This window comes from Gymnogyps californianus, chromosome 1 (genome assembly GCF_018139145.2).
Source record: "Gymnogyps californianus isolate 813 chromosome 1, ASM1813914v2, whole genome shotgun sequence".
Taxonomy (NCBI): domain Eukaryota; kingdom Metazoa; phylum Chordata; class Aves; order Accipitriformes; family Cathartidae; genus Gymnogyps; species Gymnogyps californianus.
Genome location: NC_059471.1, coordinates 12,255,197 through 12,278,971, shown reverse-complemented (window position 1 = coordinate 12,278,971; position 23,775 = coordinate 12,255,197). Strand labels below are relative to the sequence as shown.

Sequence of the window (23,775 nt, the reverse complement as noted above, 5' to 3'; positions counted from 1 at the left end):
ACAACGTTTTGTGGTTCAGGCTTCCATGCTTACCTCCCAGCACTCAGCTGCACGTTTTCTTGCAGGAACCTGTCCACAATCGCTACAAGGAGCTGCTTGCCAAGCGGGCCGAGCTGCAGAAGAAAGTGGAGGAACTGCAGAGAGAAATCACCAACCGTTCCACCTCATCCTCGGAGAGAGCTGGCTCTCCCGCACAGTGCGTCGCTCCTGTACAGACAGTTGTATAATATGGACTTTTTTTGCCAAGTACCTTCCCAGGACCATGGGGGCAGCTTTTCTGAAACCCTCTGGATTTCCAGCGTGGTGTCTGGGAGATGCCAACCTATTTATTTATTTCTCTCCAGGGTAATTTATTAGTACTGTAGCACTAGAGGAAGCTTAAGCAAAAACAAACAAACAAACAAGGCCCCCTATGCAATTAACCTTCTCAGTGGCTAGATTATAAGTAGAAGCTAATTGCACTTGCCACCTAAAAGAAACCTAGAGCTCTTTCTTTGTTCACTTATGTGCTGGAAATCACTTGGCTTTAGAGAGAGACCGTGCACTAGAATGAAGTACCGTGGAGGAAAAACGTACGCTCAGTTAGAAAAATCTCCCCTTTGCTAAAAGGAAATACCGAATCTGACTTTGTATTGGAGCCTAGAATACAGCTGTAAAGTCATGAAACCCTCCGCTATTAAATGTCTGCATAGCAGTGTTAATGAGAGCATTTGCCAACACAGAGACAAGCAACGATAGCATCTGAAACGTATCAATCACCCTTCTCGCTTTTCCCTTCGCTTCGATCTAGATCATAGGAAGCCATGTAAATGATGCCTTACTTAAAGAAAGGGCAGCTTCTACCAATAAAACACGGTGGTAGAAGAGCAACCTACAGGACTTGACTTTGTAGGACAAAGTTTACTTCTCTCTCTGCAACTTTAGAGTCTCACGGTTTACAGTGGGTGTGCCAGGATGCAACTTAAGCACCTTTATTTCTGAGGGGGGAAGCAGAGCATGGCTCCCCTGGGCTTTCTGCAGCTCCTCTGTCCTCCAGTGCCTCACACTCATCAGGGGAGAGGTAGTGGAATACCAAGGGGCACGTGTGAACTGCTGGGATCAGTCATTTCATTTTGCTTCGGTAAGCATAATTAGTGACTTTAATGCTTCTGTGCAGGATCATAACGGTGTAACTTAAGGTATTTCAGGTTTTTGTTAACTAATGGATCCAACTGTGTATCAACCAAAGAAGCCTTTCTGCCTGCATTGCAACTTAAGGTTATTCTGGTAGACTAAACAGCTTAGCTAGTTTCTGAGCCCTATGTTTAGGTCTTTTTCCTCATAGCATACTTCAAGAATTAGTGTCACCTGACTAAACTTAAGTCCAACTTCAATTATAATACAAAACTTTACTGTAGAAGTAAGAGATTAAAAACACACTTGGTGAAACCATGAGTGCCCCATTGCTCTTCCAGATAGGTAAGTACGGGGTTGTAGAAGATAGGGCTTACAGCGAAGGAAGTTATGTATGTGCAAGGATCTTTACTCCAGGCTGCTTCTCATCTCCATGCTAAGGAAGAGGGGCACTGCTTGGTCTGGGTTCCCGTGTTGCTCTTTTATGATAGGATCCCACACTGTGCTCACCTGCTCAGTACCCCCGTCAGCGTGCTTCTTCACTCAGCCTCTCTTCCACGATAGAGAAGTATTTTCTGAGAGAGTACAAGAGTGGACCAATTTACACCTAGAAATTGCCTTTCAAAAGCCACAGTCCTTCCGAGGCAGTAACAATCATGTCCCCCTGCAGTCTCTGTTTCTGCCTGCTCTCCTGCAATCAGTGTCTCAGTACTTACAGAGAAATCCACAGCCACCTTCTGACAGAATGAGTAACAGGCCGTATAGCATCACTGCATTTGTTATAGGGTGGCCTGAGACGTTATGGCTCAATAGTGCAAAGAATCCACACGAAATAATACCTTCTGAAGGACCTGGATTTGTTTTAAGGTTAAAGGGCAGATCTGCTCTTACATACAATCACTACATAAGATAGTTCATAGCGTTATTCTATATTAGCAAACTGACTATGTGTGTATATTTTGTTTCTTGATAAAGGCTGTTGGGTTTCCTTAACACTAATAAAAATTGATAAATGGGTAAAGTTCCTGTGCTCTTGTTTTCAGCTATGTCATTCTCCAAAGGACTTGTAGGACATGCAAACATTAATAAAATAGCACTGAAAATTTAGTATGTCAAATCCAGATCTCTCTCATTCTTCTGCAGATGGTCTTACAAGATGCTAATGTTCAAACTCTGAAATTCAGAATGACAAGAAAACAAAATTCATCTTTGGACAAGTTACTCTTATCGTATACAGACCAGTATGAATATACAGACAGAGTGCTTAGCTGCTCAATATTACAAAAATACTTTCACAATAAAAAAAAAAAAATCAATTTCTGCACTTGACAGTGCATTAGCACAGTAACTTCTGTGTAAAAGGAGGATTCACATTTTTCTATGTAACTCATGTAAAGCCCAAATTCACTGGGATGATTTGGGACCAACTCAATGCCTGCTCCTTGATGCTCACCCCTAGTAGGCTTAATTCCAACTTGGGCACCTCATTCACTGTACGTAGCGCATACGGAGCCCGAAATACTCCTAAGCCCTCCATCAGTAAGGAGCTGCACGAGGACAGCCTGAGGTAATGCTGAAATTAACCCATCTTTGAGCAAGCTGATCCCCAGAGGTCCTTCCCACGCAGAATTACTGAGTTTAGTTTCAGCTACTGGTTTTTTCTGAGCTGCTCTCCAAGTGGTTTCCCCAGCTACCTGGAGCCCATGATCTCTAACGTAAGTGAAGTTAAGGAGGATGGCTCCAGCCCTGGTTAACAGCTTCTGACTTCGCCCCTCACAGCTAAAACCTTCTGTGCCTCAGATGCAAGGAGGCAAGCAGGGTGGATCACCTACAGATAACAAAAACTCAAATCCCTTCTGCCCATGTTGACCCTCTACAGTTCCCTGCCGGTTCAGCCACAGGCACGGGTGGGCAACTCTGACTCTCACCTTACCTGCAGCTTGCTAGCAGCTCGTATTCACCGCCCTGACCACGGAGATGTCACCACAAAAAGCACACTGGACGGGGCACAGCGCTGCAGCAAACACTGAGTTAATTTAGAGGAAGTGCAGCTTTCCCACAATTCATTCAACAGGCAACCTGGCTTTATTATTTTTCAGCTGTATAAAGGGGTAATCTGGGTCTTCTATACATTCCATTAATAGGAAATTCTTTACATTATTAACATAATAAATAACATTTACTCAGCTGTGCAAGTCAGAGTGCAAAACGAATTGCACCACTACCAAAGTAGATAGCTCATCAAAGCACATATTTCAAGTTAAAAGCAAGATGCCAGGACTGAATGGCATGATTGAGGCACTTGCAGTTTAAAACACTTGTGGTTTATCTCACTCCTTTACCACCCAAAGCTGTCAACGAGGAGACGGAATATTATCCCCTATCCTATAGCTTTTCCATAAAGTAGGATTTCTGTAGAAAAATTTTACTCCTCAGACGTGAGAAGAATTCAATCAATCATTAAGCAAAGTAATTCGGAGAAGTTATTTTGCTCCTTTTTTGAGTACTCTAACATCCATTGCCATTAATGCTGACTAATGCAATGTAGCAGAAGAAGAACTAGGAAGGCTTTTTGAGGAGAGCTCCATACACCACCTTTAAAAGGGTTTACCTGTTCTCCCTTAGACACTCTCAGAGTTTGAGTAATCGCAGCTGCACGCAGAACAGAACTGACAAAAGCCCTTAAGACTTAGGGTCACAGCATCGTTTTCAGAACACGATGCATCTTGAGAAGCCTCCCAATGCACAGTTCAACAACAGCGTGAAACGCCAGTGCCATTTCCCACACACCAACCCACAGTGTGCAGTGCTTGGTGTGCTGAAAGAAAATGAAGGGACTGCTGGAACCATAACACGAAAGGAACTGGTGGAGACCTATGGTTAGATTCGGTGGCTGGGTACCTTAAAAATGGAATGTGTTTTAAGCTAGACCATAATATATACAATCAAACCCAGGGATGGAGAATTAAGGGCCCGTATTTCAAAAGTGCACTTAGCATACAGTAGTCTCTTTCACATAGCAAGAAAGGCAGCTGCTTTATATCCAGAATGTGAGAAAGTTTGACCAGGATGGTTCAAGAACATCCCCTGCAGAACAGTCAGTAGTCCCAGCTGATATCATCTTTCTGTAGTGAAGTCTGTATGGTCTGCATGTCTCTCAACAACTGAAGATTTTTCCGACTCTTCTCTCCAGGTTTCACTTTGATGGGACCAGCATTCTTTCCTTTTGTGGTTACTGTAGTTGTTACTTTAACCTCACTAACAGGGAACCTGCTGTCTTTTGTTTGTTTAGCAGGAGTCTTTTTGGACTTGCATTCTCTCTTAAGTCTCTCTAGCTGAAAGAGAAGCCCGAAGAAAAACATTAAGCAGTGACCTTGTTTTAGTTTATGTCGGGCAATTCTTCCAGACAGCTGAAATATCCCACCGCTTACCTCACCCAGCTAAGCAAATGGATGTTTCCAAGTCACCCTGAATAATAAATATTCTATTTTCCTTACACAGCATTGCTATATTTGCATCTTTCAAACTGTGTTCAGCTTATAGTCTGAACTACTTTAAAAACTGACAAGTTCATTGTGGGGGAACATCTCCATTATGAATGTAACAGAAACAGTTATATATGACAAATTTTTCTACATACATACTATTGATTTTAACAGCTAGTCACTGTCAGAGATGTAGCTTGGAAAAGAATACCAAAACTCTGCTGAGGTGAAGAGCTGGTATCCACAGACAGCGCTATAAATCACAGCTTGTTAGACTCCGTACTCAGCAACAAAGACTGAGCGGGCATAAGCCTGAATGGGGAACTGGACACTCAAAGGTGCAGACACATTCATACTCTCAAACCACAAAACAGGTGGCTTCTATAGTTCCCCTCTCTCCAGGCAGCAGTGCTCCCTCCTCCTAGTTTATAGCATGCAGCAATTTTCCTAAATCCTGACTCCTAAAACTTTCACCAGTCGCTAGTCAGAAGCCTCAGTATATGCAGATTCATTACTACTGGGAACTACTACACATCTGTTTCTCTGCAACAGTTCCTCTGAAAATTGTAAGAGATCAAAGGTGAGTAATGCTTCTAACTGAAAACATTTCACATGCCCATTTTGGATGTCAGCAGCAGTGCTCTCAGCACATATTTTGTGTATAACTTATGTCAGGTGAGGGTGAATCTTGGTTCATGTGAACTGAACCAGATTAAACACATAGGGCTAAGCTCTTTGGAAGAAATTCACTAAAATGAATGAAGATTAGAGAAAATGGGGAATCAATAGGTTTTACAGCTTTGAATGAACAGGCTACACTATTCAAAACATTTGAAAGTTGTTTTAAACTGAAACAGATATTTCAGGTTTTATAAAATGCAAATCAAAACATAAATAGGTCATTTACTCCAAGCAAAGGACAACCGTTAAAAGATTCAGGGGGTGAGAGGAGTGTAAAATGCAATGCAAAAACAGATGTGAAAGCTCTGCCCAGGACAAGATGAAGAGTGGGCACAAGAGTGACATGGTAAGACAGAAAGGATATTTCTGCAGAAATACTGGGATAGAAAGATGGAGGTATGCAGATTAACTTTGGGACATCAAAGCTAGAGCCAGGCACTACTGCTCTACAGTAGTTATTTCTGCTTTATTCAACTGCTGCTAGATTAGGATATAACATAAAAAACCCTTAAGACACCAACTCTACAGAACCATGAACATAGTCAAAAGTAACTTGCCTGCAACCGATGCTTCCGGACTTTGCTGATCTGGTCTGCCTTTGCTTCCATCTTTCCCACCAGTGCCTCAAGTTCCCTCTCCAGATCTTCCCTCACTGCTATGGTTGGGGCTTCCTGGACAAGCTTTGACAGCTGCTGGTGATCACTAGCATGGAATTCAGACAGAACAAAGCTTGCATCAGACTCCCTTGGCTTCTAGTGCTTGTACATCCCGTTCAGGAATAACACTTCTAGGAAACCATAGCATCAGCAGCCAGGCATGTTCAACGTGCCATAACGGACCAGTAAGAACAGTTTTGCTGGTTAGCAGCATTATTACAGTAGCACATCCTGGTGGCAGGCTGCTGCAACATTAAGTCTCAATAACATCAGTAGCTTCAAACTTCAAATCAGACATTCAAAATGACCAAATAAGCCCTTGAGGGCATGGTCTCAGCACTCAGTTACTATTTTGTGTATCTGTGTCTACTGCAGTTGTGCAGTAGGATAACAATTAATGTTCTGTTAACCAGGACAAGCAAAATGACTAGTAAAGCTGTCCTTTAATGGAGTATTTGGCCATTGCATCAGGGGCTGTTACCACACTTCTCCCCTACCCCTTACGAATTCAAAACTGCCGCATATAAACACAGGTATGGAGTCCAGACTGTTTATTAGAATCTCTCTTTAACTGCAAGGAGAAATGACAGCCTCCGCAGCCAGTAGAGCAAAGAGATTATATGCTAGAGAATTCCTAAAACTGACTCCTTTCTCAGGCAAAATCTTCCAACTTTAAAGCAAAAGGCAAAAATATAAAGCATCTACATTCATAATCTGCAATGGAGAATATGCCAAACTCACAAACTCATCTGTCCAAATTCATCTTGTAAAGTCAGCAACACTTCTGAGAGCTCTTCCTGGGATGAAGAAGAGTCCTTTGGCAGAGATGACTTTCTGCTTTTGCTGGCAGGATGACCAGTACTGATGGGTTTTGCTAGTGGAGTATCATTTACCACGCGACTGTTACACAAAGCTTTCGTGTGTTGTTTCATCAGATGTAGGACGTGTTGCACGTTGGCGCCAACTGAATGGCTGGGACTGGTAGACTGGAAGGAAAAGTAAAAGAGACTTCTTTTAAATAGCATTGTCAACAACCTACTTGATAATAATGGAGAACATTTAAAAACAATAACATTTTTTATTTGCTGCTAAGAATGTATTTTTTGTTTGAATGAATATGCACTAACAAGAACGGCTTGACAAGCAGCACAGAGCGGACCTATTTTTGGAAATACCAGTTCAGCAAGTTATCGATATTCAACAAGCCTTTTGAAGACAAAGTGGAAGAGAAGAGTCAACGAAAATTAAATGATCTGACCACTGGGTGTCAGGAGCGCACCAAACCAAAGCCACTTAAGGAGCTGCAGCTACTGAGCATTAAGCTTTGGAATTAAGCAGCTCACCTTCCCAGCTACAAAGGGTACATCACCCAGACACAGTCTGTAATGGGGCTGCGTAGTGAGCTGGCTTGTAAGAGAGCATTTCTGGAAAGAAAGAAGAGAGAAATGTTTATTAAAGATGACACTGCAGCAAACCCATTTTCCCTTTACTTTGTAATAAAGGAGGCAACCTACTTCCTGATTGCATGCACACACCCTTATTTAACTCCTCAGTAATCGCCCTTCTCTTCCCCCCACGTTACCTTCTCTGGCTGCTTAGTTTTTTTCCTGGGTTTTCTTGCTTTTGGAGAAAGCAATGGTGATGCTGCTTGAATCAGTAGTCTGTTGGTTTCCAGGCCTGTCTGAAGCTTTAATTGAGGGAATAAGAGGAGTTACTGGAATTATATTAATAGATAATCAGAGAGACTAAGCTGAGAATTGCAAAACAAGAATTTTTAAAATACAGGCTCTCTGAAAACAAGGGCTGCAAGTTTTTAGGATGCTTTTGCAGTCCAAGGTCAATTTAGACACTAAATAAGAATACTTCCTCTGGTAGCACTACTCATCACTAATCCTAGTAAGTTAGAGAATTACATTACTCCCATGCAGGCAAGTGCCAAAACATCAGCTGTGCTTTACACTTGACAAAGTATTAGGGAAGTCGAGCCACCCAACCCTGCTCAATTGATCCTGTGGCATATAGTTAACAGACAACTATTCCTTCTGTTCTATTAAATTTGACAGTAAAAAAACCAAACCCCAAACCATCTATTGGAAAAGCTAAGGTTAGGTTCCTCACTGTCAACACTGAGCTCTATACACTTCGCTGTTCCTTCCAAGAGGAAGCTATGGCATGGCTTTAGAAATCCTCTCCTAACCAATCTCAATTAGAAGCATTCACAGAACAATTATTTATGATTGAGACACCCTTCCTCCCCTGCCCCCCCAAACTCACGGCAAAGGTTAATGCTAGAACCTAACATGTTACACACATACTTTTTCAGCATACTATGAATATTTAATGAACACAACACTTCAAGGTTAGGAGAAGACCAGTGTCCTTATGGGCTCATAACCAATAGTATATTGCCTCTTTTTTGCCTCCTTCTACAAGATTTCTAGTTACAATTATGAACAAGGGAGCACATTTGTTGACCTCGATCTATTTAAAGCAGAGATCCTCGTACATCCTCAACTATGAATTAGTCTGAATTTCTACTCCTCTTTTCCAACTAGCTTCTTTTATTGAAGAGATCAAGCTTCAGTGCACAGATGCTGTTAGACAAAGATTTCCAAAAAGCTCAGAGAACTTCAGAACATTTGGCACCTCAGACAGGATTAAAAAAAAGACTAAAATAAGGTTTTCATTATTCTGTATATGGGAGGCACTTCCAGCAAGTGTAGTTGAAAAGTTGATGGAAAGGAAGAGCTAATTACAGTGCATACCAGTGCAAAAGAAATTTCCTGTTGGTTACCTCAGCTGCTTTTTCCTGAACGAGCTTCCTCGCGTGTTCTTCCTCCTGAAGCTTCTGTTCCAGCTCTTTCATTTTTTTCTAGTCAAAGTTGAATAAAAATAATAGCATTACTAATGAAGCAATTCTTTTCTTCCTGAAGCCTACAATACTAAGAGCTTGAGCAAAAGTATATCAATTCAACTTAGGACTTAAAGCTAAGTGAAGACTTCAGCATTAGAATGATTGCTGACGTTTGTCTGTATAGGCATAAATACAGCAGTCAAGTGCTTATGCTTAAAACTTCATTGCTTTTTCTATTTTTACTTCTGCAATTGGTATCTGAATTTAAGTCACAGCCTACAGGGAGAGCAATACACGAGGCTGTCTTTCTCTTCAGTTGTAAAAAAAACCCCTAGAAAGTAGGTTGCTTTGTGTACATTATCCTGAAAGATTTTGTACTACAAAAGAGCTAACAAAGATATATCAGGTATCATTATAAGCTGAGAGAAGACTCGCTTTATTTAGACCACTAAAGGTATTTTTGCTAATATCTGTAACTTAAACTCTTAGGAGAGGAATTTTTGAACATCTAGCCACCTTCTTAAGAAAGAAGAGGAAAGAAAGTTTATATGAAGCCTCTGAGATATCTTTAAGCAAAACTGAAGTGATATCTTTTTATGAAAGTTAAAAGCATGTAAGAACTCTTTTGAAAGCCCTTTTCAAAGAAAAGAGTTAAGGGGAAAGGCACACATTTCTTTGTAAACCCTCCAACAAGATGAAAACCTTGTTTAAGCAGGATACACTTACTTAAACTCCCAATGTGAAAGTTATTTGATAATTTTATGATTTTATACAGCAGACAGAAAAAATGATCCAGAGCTCCATGACACAAAACAACTTCCCTTCTCTTCCCCCAAAGACTGATTATTCACAGAGCCACTAATCAAACTTAAGTCAAAAAAGCATGCAACTCAAAGTAACAGCTATATTTGTACACTTCTGTTTGTTTATAAACCCACTATGCTGAGGTGGTAAATATTTCAATTCTGCTTTACTTAAGCATTAACTGCAAGATTCATGTAACCAGATGTTATACAAAGGTGTTAAAAGGCAAAACCCTGGATAAACATTGAGGACACAGGCACTATATAAAGGAACCAACTTTTTCTGTTGAATAAAAGAACCCTTTTCACTAATTTTCTATTCTTCATTCAAATCAGATATATTCCAGATAACTTAAAATCATCTTCTGCCCTTTACAGCACATGGCACAATTCTTGATTTCAGTGGTCAGTCACACAAAGATCTTTGTTTAACCTGTTAGGTATGACACAATTTTTAATATGGAAATACTAAAGCAAATCTGCTTAAACTGAAGACTGACATGAAGCTCGGCCAATGTTTTTGTGCTGAAATGAACTGAGTATTCACTCAGCCAGCTGTTTAGCTGCAGTGTGCAGCTCAAACTGCACAGCAAGCGTGTATCTTACAGTGTCTTCAGACCCTGTTGGAAGTTACCTATCCAAGTTAACCTCCCCAAATTTTTTTTTCCTTGCTTATAGAAAAAAGTATTACGCAATCCATCTTCCAAGCTCAACTCTCCCTCAGGCAGACACAGATTACTGGTCCGTCAGCAAGAGGGAGCAAGTCCGAAGGGCTGGCTAACAGTGAACACAGACACTCCCCAGCCACGCTGCCCATCACGTAAGGTAGCATGGCACAGAAAGGGCACTGCAGGTCAGCACTGGGCTGCCTAAAACACTCTGCTCAGTCACCAGCAGCCACTGCAAAAAATTTCAATGAAAAAATAGAAATAAAATATTTCAATGTCTATTTTTGCTTGTCTTCTAAGGGAAATTAAGTTTCATGCAATCACCTCACTCATCCTTCTGGTTGTCACTGAAATAAATTTCAAACAACTTTACCAAAGAAGACAGAAAGATATGAGACCTCAAAAATACAGAGCACCTAAGTTTCCTAAAAATTGGCTGCTGGGATAAACATCCAAATTAGTTCCACCAGAGAGGAAATGTCTCCAGTGCCAAGACAGGTTTTACGTCTGTGCTTCACTACCTTGCACATTAGCACCTGCTTGACAGCTGAGCAGTCAGCATGTACCCAGCTGGAACAGGTCAGGTGTTGCTTCTCACCACCCAGCAATTAGAGGATAGAGGAAAAACTAGAGTCGTAGGTAGTGTACAGCCACAACAGGATGCATTACTTCTGTTGTTCAGAGAACGGTGGGGTTTTATTAAGTCTCATTGTTAGCATTAAGAAAAGATTGATTACTACCAACTACAGTTCTTCAAAACGCGTGATCTACACATACATTCAAATTCTGGCCATACACAAGACCAGAGCCCAAACTGCACTTTTAGGGTACAACCCCACCCCCTAACTCCATCCTCAAACACAGACATGTTCAGATCCTCTCAGTCAGCTATCCAGAGACTGCACTGCAGGACTACAGTTGCAATAAACACACACCAGAAAATGCTTTTGAGGCAAATACTCCAGTTACGAGTACTTCACATCAATGAGAGTCTCAGCATTTCCTTTTTGCAACCAATATTAACATTGGCAAATTGCTTGAAGGTAATACTTATAGGGCCAGGTAGTGGCTCTGCAGAGATTAAATGCTCTCAGTAAAACCCACATACAACTTGTGCTCTGGCAGTCTGAAATCAGAGGCAGTTAAATCATTGCTCGCTCATGAGTAGTCATCTCACTATCCATTTCAGCACACCATGTATAGAAATAGTCTTTCTTGTCTATTTCTTGCTTCAAATTAAACTTGCAAATGTTCCTGTGGTCTTGCCACAACTGAAGCAGAGATCGAAGAGGCAACAGATGCAACTGTTTTGAGCAAAGTATGCAGTCACCCTTTCAGGATTATAAGGTCACACTTAGCACGTGGATGCTCACACAGAAACACAGCCTGCAAGCACAGATGCAGGTAGACCTGTCGATCAGAAAACGGCTTGTGACAGCAAAATGATCACAAGGAAAATGACCTTTAGTCAGAGGTAAATCAAGATTTCTCTCAGTTCCTAGAATTGATTCAGAATTGTGTGAATTTAACACCCAATTCCACTAAAATAGATCTAATTGTGACAGCTACTAATTCCTGAAGATATCAAAGAATCAAAGACATCTAGTTTGATCGGGGGGGGGGGGGGGAGGAAGAACTGCTATGCTGAAATTATGTTCACTAGCCAGGCACAAAAAACAAAGAACCCAGCCCCACCAAACTCCAGCTGCTACCAGTCAAAAACTTGGTAAAAGCTCTTGAGAAAGGAACTTGTGTTGCTGAACGGGTTATTTCAACCCTGACCCTGGAGGAACCTACCACTACTTTCAGTGACAAGGCCCAGGAGACACTCATCTCTCTTTGCAAGAGTTTGGCCCAGGTAAACAATGCAGGCATTTTTACTCCATAAATGCAGCTTACCAAAATGGGGTGTCAAGATCTTAAACAGCTTGTTACAGCTGCCTTGGGTGAGGGACTCCCAAGAATAGCTGTAGCATCTAGCGGTCCTGCAGCAGACCAACTAACTAAAGATTTACTATCAAACATCTCCTTATGTACTCCTGGAAAAACACCATCTACTTCAGCACCTGGTAAGGGCTGGTGTGCAGGGTGGCAAGCCTACAATTTTGATAGGAGTCCCAAGCTGTCCTCAAAACCACAATCTAATCATGTACTATCTGCTCCTTTTGGATGGAGGAAATTTGCAGGTGGAAGCCTCTCCCCCGTTAAGCCCTCCGTAGTTCCCATGGTTGGGAGTCTTGTGGTCTCTCTACAGCAGCAGCAGGAGGTAGAATTTGGACCGGATTTCAGAAGCCAACACCACAGATGGTACACAGAAAGAATACGATCAAACACAGTCACGCTGAACTTTTAAAAGCTACCGATTCAAAACGAATCCTGAAGAGGCAGAGTGGTTCAAACCTACTGACAGCCAGCCAGTGCTAGAGGCCTAGCAATGTCAGGCCCCAGAATTCTGCAAGCAAGATAATTAATAATAATTGCACTTCTTAAGGAGGAGTTGTAAGTGGCTAAAAGAAAAAACCACACCAAACCCACATAAGTCAAGTCAAATCTGGGTCATAACAGAATATAACTGCTAGCATTCAGTAGAATGCAAGGCAACTCAGAAGTTAAGAGTTTAGGAATGCCCACAATCCTACGTGCCTATGCATCGACTAAGCGCAAAAGAGGAACACCAACAGATACTGCTAAGGCTTAACAAAACTCCAACTCTTGTAGTGTGTAGTGACCTAAAGCCTACCTGGCCATGGAGACTTTCAGCAATAACTTCAAGTTTTTCCAACACATCAGCTTTAAAAAGATGTTTAGTTGCTGTCTTTCTCTACAGCAGAAAGTTTTGCTCAGCTCTGTTACTGACATATAGCTCTAAAGTGCTGATTACAATAAACAAGATAAATCTGATACAGTATCCAGTACAAATGACAGACCTCTGCTATGGACTGCATCGTAGTAAGTCTGCTGTACTCTTTTTCCAGCATATCCAGCTTTTCCAATTTAGACTGAACGTGTGATTGATCAAGAAGCCGATCTCTCTCCAACGAACCCTTGAAGGGAGACGTGAAAGGCAAAACAATTATAAGCACAATAAAACAAGACCATCCATAGCAAGCCTTGTGTCTGCAGCACAAAGGAGGCCCATAAACAGTCCAAAGGAACTACTACTTCCTCTGCGCAATTGTAGACGGTGCTACGATTAGGGAGCAACTGTGCCACTGGTCCATCAATGTTGGGAACCTCACACTCAACCAGATTCAGATGAGAGAATTCTGCAGTCTCTCCTCCCTCCGAAGCCAACATGGTAAAAAATCCCCATTACTCAGCTATTAGAGATAGCTTTCTTATGTTTTTTTTCTTCAGTAACTATTTAATAGACTGAAATAGGACAGTCACAGAGACCAATGTACAGAACGCTCTAGGTGATCCATACTCCTACAAAACAAAATTGAAGCTCATTTTAGATAAAAGGCAAATCTCACAGTCACTGATGGTGGGAAACAAGAAATTTTACTGTTATGTCTACAGAACCAGTATTTCAGCCCCAGTTTAGCAAAAGCAGTACTAGTAAAGAAAATCCCCAAAAATCTGAAGAGTGTAAACACAAAAGGGAGGTTTTTTCCAGTGGCACATGGTATAACACTGAGGGATAAGGATAAGCTACTGCAGTAAGCCAATCACACAGAAGCAAACAATTCTTATTAATATCAGAGCCTGATACTGCCTTAGAGACAGATGCGCAAAGGCAGAAAATACCAGGGTCCTGATAAGACTGGGAAATTTAAGTAGGGAAATTATCCACACCTAAGTATATAAAGGCCAGCTGAAATAGACATCCCCACTTAAAGCTATTAAAATCACAGTAACTACAAAAAATCATGACGAGTTCATGATTTTTATAATTTAACCCTGAACACACCTGTTTCTCCAGGAGATGCGACTTCTCATTTTCTGCATGCTGGATCATTTTTCTCATGTAGTCCAGCTGTTTCTCTAAAAGGCTGCACCGAGATTCAGCAGCTGCCAGCTGAGAAGCCAGTTCTGAAGACAACAGAAGGCAGGAAAGTGAAATCATGCAGTGCTTGTTCCTGGGATTTTTTTTTTATGTTTTTGGGACAGTTCCAAAACAAACAATAAAAGGACCACCTAAACTCACAGATTAAGCCTAATGAACTTTTGAATGCATGCAAATCCCTAAAACAAACTATGCTTTTAAAATTATTTCTTTGTAACTCCATGTGTCACTGCAAAGTAAAAGATGCTGAAGAAAGTAAATTAAAAGAGTTTTATGCATTGATAAAAATCAAGTTTATCCACATCAGTGTTCTGTAGTATCTATATAAAGTTTGCAAACAACCTTGATTTTTCTTTGACACTTCAGTCTTGTCATGCTCTTTGTGTTGCATTTGTTCACTTAGTACTTTTTTATAGTCCGCTGTTTCCCTGCTGAGGTGTTTTACATTCTCCTCCGCCTGAAGCCGTTCCAACTCCAGTCGATGAATTTTTTCCTGGAGATTCTTCAGAGCAGAAAATATTGCTGTAATTGAACAAGTACCTTTTGTTAGATACCATTAAATCACCACTTCAAGATAACATCGAACTTGAAACGTTTTTATAAAAGCATGTTATGTAAGAAAGTCAGAGTGTTCCTTACCAGCATCCAAGACTCCTTCCAGGAATTTAAGACCTGCTTCCCTTTAAACCATAACTGATTCTAAAACTAGTCTGAAATGAACAGATGCCCTTGGTGCACACCTTCATCTGAAACATTTGGGAAAGATGCATCCATTTCCCAGAACAATGCACATAAATATTCTGTAGATTAAGTGCAAACAGTGCATCTTCTGACTCTTTATCACAAGGAAATGAAAGGTCACAACTAGATAGTTACAACAGTGGCAGTTCTCTATAGTCTTATTCCTCTACAAGTGCATGCTAGCACAACAAATACACAAACACAACATCATATGAATGGTCACAGAGCAGAATAAAGGTTAGCTATCAGAAGGGCTTTAAAAGTGTTTATTTCTCTAAGTGGCAGATCTTTTTTGATTTTTCCATTTTTGCACTTGTGTTCACCTCCTCCCCCCCAAGACATGCATCTCCTTTGTGCTGGACAACTTTCCCTCTTTCTGTTCCATTCCCTGCTATAGCAATTACTCAACAAAACCTTTTATATTCATCACCACAAAAAGAAAAGCAGTTGTAACAGAACTCACATCACCTTGCAATTAGACCATCTGCTGGTAATCTAATGTATTACGTCTCTTAGCTGTATTGTTTAATTCTGCAAAGGGAACCATAACCATAAGCCCTTTCCCTATACAGTCCTGTTAAAGTAAAACACAGGAACATCTGTACAGACAGCTCATATAGCAGACTAATCTGCGAGGTCACATTAGCCCACTCCTTTGTGCTTAAATCCACCCCAGAGAGAGAATGCACCTTTATTACAGAATGCATGAGTACAAGAAAAGTTGGGACTGCATATTTGTTTGAGCATCAGATTACCAAAAAAGAAAAAAAGGAAAAATAATTATCAGAATGAGTTTTCCAGAGTAAAAACTCATCAAATCTTGAAATGCAGAACAGCACACTAGAGTATCACATCAATGAAAACTACCTGCTTTAAGGTACCTGTTAAGTAAATAAGAAGTGGGTGACAGCAGTCACAGTTAAGGGGAAAGTTATCTATAATTGGCCCTGTTTGCAAGATCAGAGTCACCAACTGTACCCTCTTGTCCATTTATATTACTGTTATCAGGATTCAGTTGAAATGGGCATAGCTTAAACTATAAACAGCTTTGTTACTATTATCCTTAAAGTTAAATTGAAATCTCTGTATATTTACAATAATGACTAACAAAATACAGCAATGAAGCAATTCAAGCAATGAATAGATAAAGGTGAAACCCAACAGGATGCCAAGTATCATTCAAGCATCCTTATTAGAGTGTTAAAACCAACTATGTATGCTGAGACACACACACCACAAAGAAATTCAAACCAAAATAAGCAGAATTTACTATACTCAATTTCAGGATTTTTCAATATGATTTTTTTAAAATTGGGGGGTGGGAGGAACAGTAAGGACCCTCAAGAACAATCAAATCTATTTCCCCATCTGAAGTTAATTCCCATATCCTTAAACTTACTAAAATACACACTCCGGAACATTTCTGCATTTTTAAAAGCTATGCAAAAAGAGTAAGATATTGGATCATCTGCCTGTTGGATTTAGTTTTCAGTATGTATTCTTATTTACTGAAACACTTTTTGAAAACAGACATTTCATAATTTTTAAAAAGGGATATAATTTATCACATTGTCTCCCTCTACCCATACTTATTTCAGAGTTGGCAGATTCCCTGCTTGAAAAAAGTTGCCAAGTGAAAACTTGGAAGTCAAAAGTTTGTCACTAATGCAACATCCAATACAATCTACAAAAATACGCCTGCATCAGTAATTCATAAGGAAGCTCTTTCCTGCACATCCAATTTTTTATCTGTCACAAGGTTCCTTTAGTTTTGTGTTAACGGCACTCTCAAAACTGATGGCATTGAGCATATGAGAGCATATGCTGCGTTTTAAACACCACTTCAAGAACTGAGATTTCATCTACTAGGTCATTAATGTAGAAGTCTCTAGTAATTCAGACATGAATTATGTTATTGGAACAGGGACTTGAGGCTATCATGCTGATTTTTTACTTAGTTTGAGTAATATTAGGATTCATCCTGAATCTTTCTCACTATTCTCCCTGTAAGGAAAAAATATCAAGTTTTTCATACCCTTAAGCCTTCATGCAACTCCAGTCTTAAAGGGAGTATTTTTGCAATGACCCTGAGCCAAACAGCTCACATCAAAGGATCGGTCCTGCTCTAGCCTCCCAACTCCCCATGCTGCCTCTGGTACTTACTCCAAGGCAGCTCTGGAGTACATCTCATTGCATGACAAGCCAGTTCACTAAAATAACAGAAAACTAACCAAGAATGTTTTTGTTCATGTCAGGTCAGGCAAGACAAATCTGCATTATCTGGAGATGAACCCCAGGACAAGAGTGGGAAAGGAGGGAGAAGGAATAGCCTAGAAACAAGGAAGAATAAATGGGAGTAAAATCACCTCCCTTTTTGGTGTTGTGAGCTCTCACTTCAGCACTATGCTGAACTTTTTTCTGTATCCTCTAAGTCTTCACTGATATGATAAATCTTCTCACCACACCCTTTGTCCATAAAAAGCCTTCCCATTTCAACAAGACCAAACCTCTTCCTTTGCTCCAAACCATTCTGGGGACTAAAGTCTCCTTATTTCAAACTCAGCTGTGAACTCAAGAGAGGAAAGACTGAGGGAGAGGAGGACAGAAGAAGGGACAAAGAAAACAAGTCAGGACAATTTCACAAAGTACTCGGCCAATTTTACAGCTCTCTTACTACTGAAGAGGAGCATCTTTCTCCAGTTGTAAGATGACCTTTTTCATTAGGTGTTCTTCAGAAAGAGAAGTGCAAAGGACCTACAAAACAGGTGACCTGCACACCACTGGGAAGTGATAAAAGGATAAAAACACTGCAACCTTTGTAGATGTGGACATACAGTATTTCACCACATGATTTGGAAACAGGTAAGAAAACAACTTTGCTGAACTATTACCTCTGCTGTTGCTTTCAGGATATGGAATTACTGGTTTCCGTGGGGAGCGCAGCAAATCTGAATTAATAAATGGCTTGTACTTTGGATATTCTATAAATGAAGTTGCAGAGAGTCCATCCGTGGCTGATGCAGAGTTATGAGTTTTGTGCAGATCAGCCTGAAAACAAAACAAAGCTGTTATTCAGCACATTTGTTTCTCTGTCACAACAAAAAAAAGTAGAATCCGATTAGATGATGTGTAGGTATTGCTGCAGGAGACTGTAATACCTCAAAAGCTGTATTTCCTTCCTTCCAGCCTTAGGCTGTGTTATTTTTACATCCAACTCCCCTCCACTAAAAACAGGATTAGAAAGAAAATGTCTTTTCCATACTAGTTTCTGATTTCCGCTTTTGTTTTCTACTTACTTATACTGTCTCTTGCTTATTGTGAGGAAGTAATACACAATCAGTTGGAAAATAGCCACCTTCTTAACTACCGATTATACTTACTGCACACAAGATACTCTACTAAGGTGGCCAAACCTGATAAAGCACACCCAGGACCACAGTTCTACACCCACTCATCTAGCGTAATAGCTCACTGACTGTAGATGGGGCAGGGGACACACTCTCTCCTCACCTCACCCTCCCAGCTGCATAGTCCCAACCCCTCTTTTCCACTGGCTTCAATCCATCTTTCCTGTCCTTCCATGAACAGACTGAACCTCACCAGCAGACACGTCTAGATGACTTTATGCCACACCTGATTAGTGGCATCAGCACAAGAAAAGTAGCAGCAGATCACAGACAGGAAAGCCTCTGAGCAGCAACGTGCTGTTAGATCAGCTTGAGACTGTTCTCAAAAAAACAGCCACAGAGACCACGGATTTCCCAGCAGTCTACATCAACTTTCCAAACGTTTGCTGTGTTTTGGATGTTGCAATGGCCAGAGAGGATCACCTAGCTATGAATACACTATGCAGTATGGATACCATTAAACCACGTGCTTTCTAACAAGATTCTTCCAAGCAAAAGGGCCACAGCACTTAGTATACTATGTTTACGGTTTTGACTCAAAAACTGGCTACCTGGCCTAAGCTTTCTGATTTGTGTATATGAATTAAATAAAATATGAATGCTTATTTTTAATGTGCAAGAGTAATTTCTCTCAACTGTACCCACCACTAAACATTTCAGTAACAGAATTTGAAGGTAACCTAAGACAGAAGTGGGCTGCAGGCAGATGCAATGCTCCCGCAGCTTTCCACAGAGCATTTACTTCACTAATATGTCAACTGAGCAATTGCTGATCTTGGCAGGGTTTTTTTTTAAGCTTTTGCAAATACCAATTATTGGGAGCATATTGTGACCTAAATTAAAATACAGAAAGTATTTATGCAAGTATCTCATAGCAAATTAGACAACGGCCCAAAACGCATTATGAGTAAGAAAATACAGGGAAAAAAATTAAGAAAATTTGTAAGTTATGTAAAGCCTACACACAGCTAATTTCCTCTTATAAGTGAAGTGATTCATTGTGGACAAGAAAATTAGGACCCTAAGTACTCTGAATGTATCAATCAGTGTTTCTAAGCACAGTTTTATGAATGCTTTGCAGTTCGTGTTTATAACTTTTTCCTACAGAACATAATTGCTTTTCTGGAAATAACTGCATTTGCACAAGAACTTTTGCTACCACAGAAAGCCAATTAAAACACTAATCCCTAATTAAGAATATATTAATAAAAATATTTCAAACAGGTTTTTGTATGTATGTATATACACACTGGCTTATGCTCAGCAGCCATACTGGTCTAACTAGAACGTGTGAATTTAAAACCAAATGAAAGCCTGTTGGGTGCTAACATCAGGACCTAAACCTCACTCCTGCAAAAATACCATCAGCGTTACAGGATGCTAAATTGATGAACACAGAATAATAAGACCAAATAATGAAGTAAAAATGAACTGAGCAAAACACAGTACTTTATGCAGCAGGCAATAGAATAACAGCAGCAATGTAAGCCTCAGCAACCTAAATGACAGTAACTATTGATTCAAATATCAATACACTACCTGCTATTGATTCAAACCAAAGGTATCCCATGAAACAGTCAAAAGAAGAGGGGAATCAGTTTGAAATCAAAGTAGGGCCACCAGCATCACAATTTTCCTAGATGTCTTTACGTTTCACCTGTAAAATCTTGTCTGTGAACTAAAAATAACTACATAAAAAACCCAAACTACAGGAGGTTTTTTGTTTGTTTTTACTGGCGTAAGTAACATTTTTCTAGCCAACAGGAGACTAACTGAAAGAAAAAGCTAGCATACTCAAACACTTGAACACCAAGTTACACAAAGCAAAACAAATACAGGCTTTCGACTAGTTGCATGTCTTCTACATTTCACCTGGATGCAGGCTACAGGCACTAATTTGAACAGTGTAGTAGTCAGTACAGATATCTGCTTGAAATAAATACTGAAAAAATTGTGCTGAAATAGTGTCTATTGTATAGGCAATCGTTCTTTGCTTCAGTCTAAATAATCACTTGCTACCAAGTATATTTTCCTTATATGTTTAAGCAAAAGACTGAGTTTTATTCCATTTCACAAATAGCGACTGCTAAATAATCTGAGTGAAAAAATTGAGAAAGTTTATGAAACAGCATCAAGGAATTTCCCATCACAAATCTCAGGCTCAAGTATCACACCAATTCTCTGCTCTTCTCCTCAATTTCTCTCAAGTCATTAAAAATTATTTAAGTCTGTTTCTGCTCTTGAAAATTCTCACAGGGAGCATCATGCTGCAATGCTCAGGAAAACCCTGAAACATAAAAAAAAGTACATGTGAAAATCAGGGAACTCTATCTATTTGTTCTGAATCTCAGCTAGGCTACACTTGCTAACTACATCATCTCCCCTCAGTCTGGGTACTCCCTATAGTCTTTCCTTCCTTAAGCCACACTAAAGCCTCACAACAGTAAACGAAGAAGCTTAGCAGTCCCACAAGGAGCTAAGCGCACCAGCATTATGTAATGATAGCGAGCTGAGCACATTTAACCTTCACAGGTCTGAGGACATTACCTTCCAAAATCCATTGCTGCTACCACTGTGCATCACCTGCCTACGTAAGCATGCAAAAGGGAACATTAAAAACACAGAGCAGCAATAGCTTAACACACCAGTAGCATGCAATGACCTCCTGAAGTTCCCAAAGAGTAAACACGGGGCGGGGGAAGACATAACCTCATATGGAAAGTTTTAAAGTAAGAATCAGCAACTTGGGGCAGAGGTACACTTTTCAAACCAAGAAACTGGTGTAGATGGTAAAAATTACCCACCACGACATTGTTACTTCTCTGTTGCAGTGAAGAAATACGGCACACCATGGAAAACTACCCAGAAGGCTATTAATCTCAGTGGTATACCAAATGTTTTCAGTAAGAAAAAGAAAAAAAAGCTCTATGTTTTTCTCATTATCATACAGAATTTGGCTACATCCCTGGACAGTAAAAATAACAATGATTTATAAACAAACTGTAGAACCAAAGAGGCAGTAAAATGCAGAAGATCTCTTGGGCAATAACTGCAGCAAAAAAGCATGAAGGCACCAAGTCAGCGCCTTTGGTACTAGCACTTTGGCACTGGGAAAAGGGACTAAATTAGAGTGGGTGTATTGCAAGTTCTTATATGGGCACTCAGAACAGAGCAGAAAAAAAAAAAAAAAAAACCTGAAGCTTGGTAATGCTTTAAGTGACACCCAGTAGTCCTCACACTTGGTTTTTTAAAAAAAAAAAGGCTGAAATAGGGGAAAATTATCTAGAGACTGGCAAAAAGACAGATTAACCAGGTATTGAGTTCACTGAGCATGAAACGTCCAAGTACCCAGTTACTAAAACTTTCAAAATAGCCATTTTGGAGGGACAATCTCAATTAGTAGCCTGCCCTCATCCTCAGTACTGCATTACTGCCAGAGTTGGGAAGGAAGAACAGCCCCTATCACCCAGAGTCCAACTTAAGTGCTGTCTGTGCCTCCCTGATACACACTGAGTCAGGAGCACTCTAAATTTAAATAACATCTCCAGTTAAAAGCAGACATTAAAAAGTTAGCTTAGTGAAGCCATTACATCAAAGGGGGGGGGGGGGGAATGTTGGCACAGTACAGTATTTTTTCCTTAAGTTTCTACTGTAGCGTGCTAGATGTATTAAAAGCAACTATTTTCAAAGTTCAGAAAGTGTAAACTTTGCTTTTATCCTTTTTTTCAACACATACAAAAAGGCTTCAGTGGGCAACTTTTCTCCTAAAAGTTTTGTTTTACTAACCAAATTAAACAAACAGCCTACCTTCATCTACTTAAGATTAAAACTAGTTTTCTGACATCCTTCTCTATGTGTGCTAAAAAAAATACCAGTCAGGAAGGATATAGGAGTCCTCAAATTACTCTGTCACCAGTCGGGCTGGTACAGGTGCAAATATGGGATCACACCGCAGAGGAAGAGGAGACACACAACAGAGAACACCAAGCTGAGTGCTCACCATGCAGCTAGTGATACCCCAAACCATGAATCCTCACGAGACATACCTTGCACACCATCATGCTGCAACCTTTTCACCATCTCCACTCCTCCAGAGCATGCATAAGACACAGCTACTCACAAAAAACTCCAACCAAACAGCCATCTGACTTCAGAGAGCTACAAACATAAAGCCAAACAAGAAACCCAACTGGAAACTTCTGTTTCAGGCGACGATCCGGTGGAGGCAGGCAGCCTCCATCCACCCAGCTCAGCACAGCCTGCTGCGCTTACGCCAGCCAAGCCTCCGTTTCTTCATGTCACCCATCACCAGCAGAGACAGACAGGAGTCTTGTTCCTCCTCTACGCTCAGCACCTTGAGAGAAACGTCAACGAGGAAATTCTGGTCCCCTGCGTGCAACCACCTACTCGTTACCTCCAAATCTACCAGGTGCTCACACACACGCCTAAGGATACAGGCGCATACTAAAGTTAAACCTCAGTTTAAGGTAACATTTTCATCTCGCAGCTAGAAATAACCAGAGGCTAAATCCATTACCAGCTCTCCAATGGGAAGCAACGGCTTGCTGGGCGAGTGTAACTGACCCGTAATTGCACAATCAACTGTTCAATTGAGCCTTATCTGGCTTCAGAATATGCGTTTTCAAAGTCGTGACCTCAAATTATTTCTGAAAATAAACCGAATTACAACATTTTATTCCCATTCGCTTACAGATACGCTCTCCAGACACTGGCACGGGGACAGTAAAAGGGCTGCTTTAAATAGCAGAGTGTCTTTCTCCTTTTCTGTCACTTTTATAAAATATGTGTGCATATATGATGGGCTTTAATATATATATATACTGTATTGAAAAGACAAGACAACTTTCACCGTCCGCGCTGTTGCCGGCACGCCGGGGGCGAGCAGGCCGCCAGCCCCGCACCGCCTGCCCGCTGCCCCCGGAGCCCGCCGCGGCCCCACTCCCGCCCAAGCCCCCGGCGGCCGGACTGCCCGCCCTTCCCCTCGCCGCGGCTCCGGTGCGGCCAGGCGCGGGCGAAAGCCCCGGGCCCGCCTCCCCCTTCCCGGCCGCAGGGACCGTCGGCGCAGCGCCACACGCCTAAGCAGACTCTGCCAGCCCTCCCCCTCGGGGCGGCCCCGGCGCCGTGCAGCGGGGCCGGGGCAGGCCTCCCCCGAGCCGCCACCCCCTCAGAAGCGGCCGCCGAGCCTCACCGTGCGCTGGTGACCGCGCGCCGCCGCCATGTCCACCGGGGGGCCCCGTACTAGTGCATGTCCCTTTAAGGCGCGACAGCCGTGCGGCGGGGGCGCCTTTCGCGCCGATCAAGTCCCACTTGACTGACACCCCAGCTTGCCAATGAAAA

General features: G+C 41.2%; 2 protein-coding genes across 2 annotated transcripts in view; one reads left to right on the top strand and one right to left on the bottom strand.

The window, feature by feature from the left end:
• MTMR2 (myotubularin related protein 2) overlaps positions 1-2,206 on the top strand; it is a 64,610-nt gene extending 62,404 nt beyond the window's left edge. The window contains exon 15 of the mRNA XM_050890807.1: positions 66-2,206. Coding sequence (XP_050746764.1) covers positions 66-227 — 162 coding nt within the window. The 3' untranslated portion in view covers positions 228-2,206. The remainder of the gene's footprint in view (positions 1-65) is intronic.
• Positions 2,207-3,175: 969 nt separating this feature from the next.
• CEP57 (centrosomal protein 57) lies at positions 3,176-23,662 on the bottom strand. The gene is made up of 11 exons (XM_050890819.1): positions 23,627-23,662; positions 17,902-18,058; positions 14,612-14,791; positions 14,174-14,295; positions 13,188-13,304; positions 8,730-8,807; positions 7,518-7,622; positions 7,279-7,359; positions 6,677-6,921; positions 5,837-5,981; positions 3,176-4,448 (listed from the first exon to the last, which is right to left on the bottom strand). The coding sequence occupies exons 1-11, from the start codon at positions 23,654-23,656 to the stop codon at positions 4,212-4,214; spliced, it is 1,497 nt and encodes a 498-aa protein (XP_050746776.1). The 5' UTR covers positions 23,657-23,662; the 3' UTR covers positions 3,176-4,211.
• Between the last annotated feature and the right edge of the window lie 113 nt (positions 23,663-23,775).

Coding starts and splice junctions, on each gene's coding strand:
- CEP57 (XM_050890819.1), bottom strand. CDS start 23,656: ATGGCGGCGGCGCGCGGTCACCAGCGCACG. Junction 18,059..23,626: donor CGCGCGGTCACCAGCGCACG/GTGAGGCTCGGC, acceptor TTTTGTTTTCAG/GCTGATCTGCACAAAACTCA. Junction 8,808..13,187: donor CGATGCAGTCCATAGCAGAG/GTCTGTCATTTG, acceptor AACTTTGACTAG/AAAAAAATGAAAGAGCTGGA.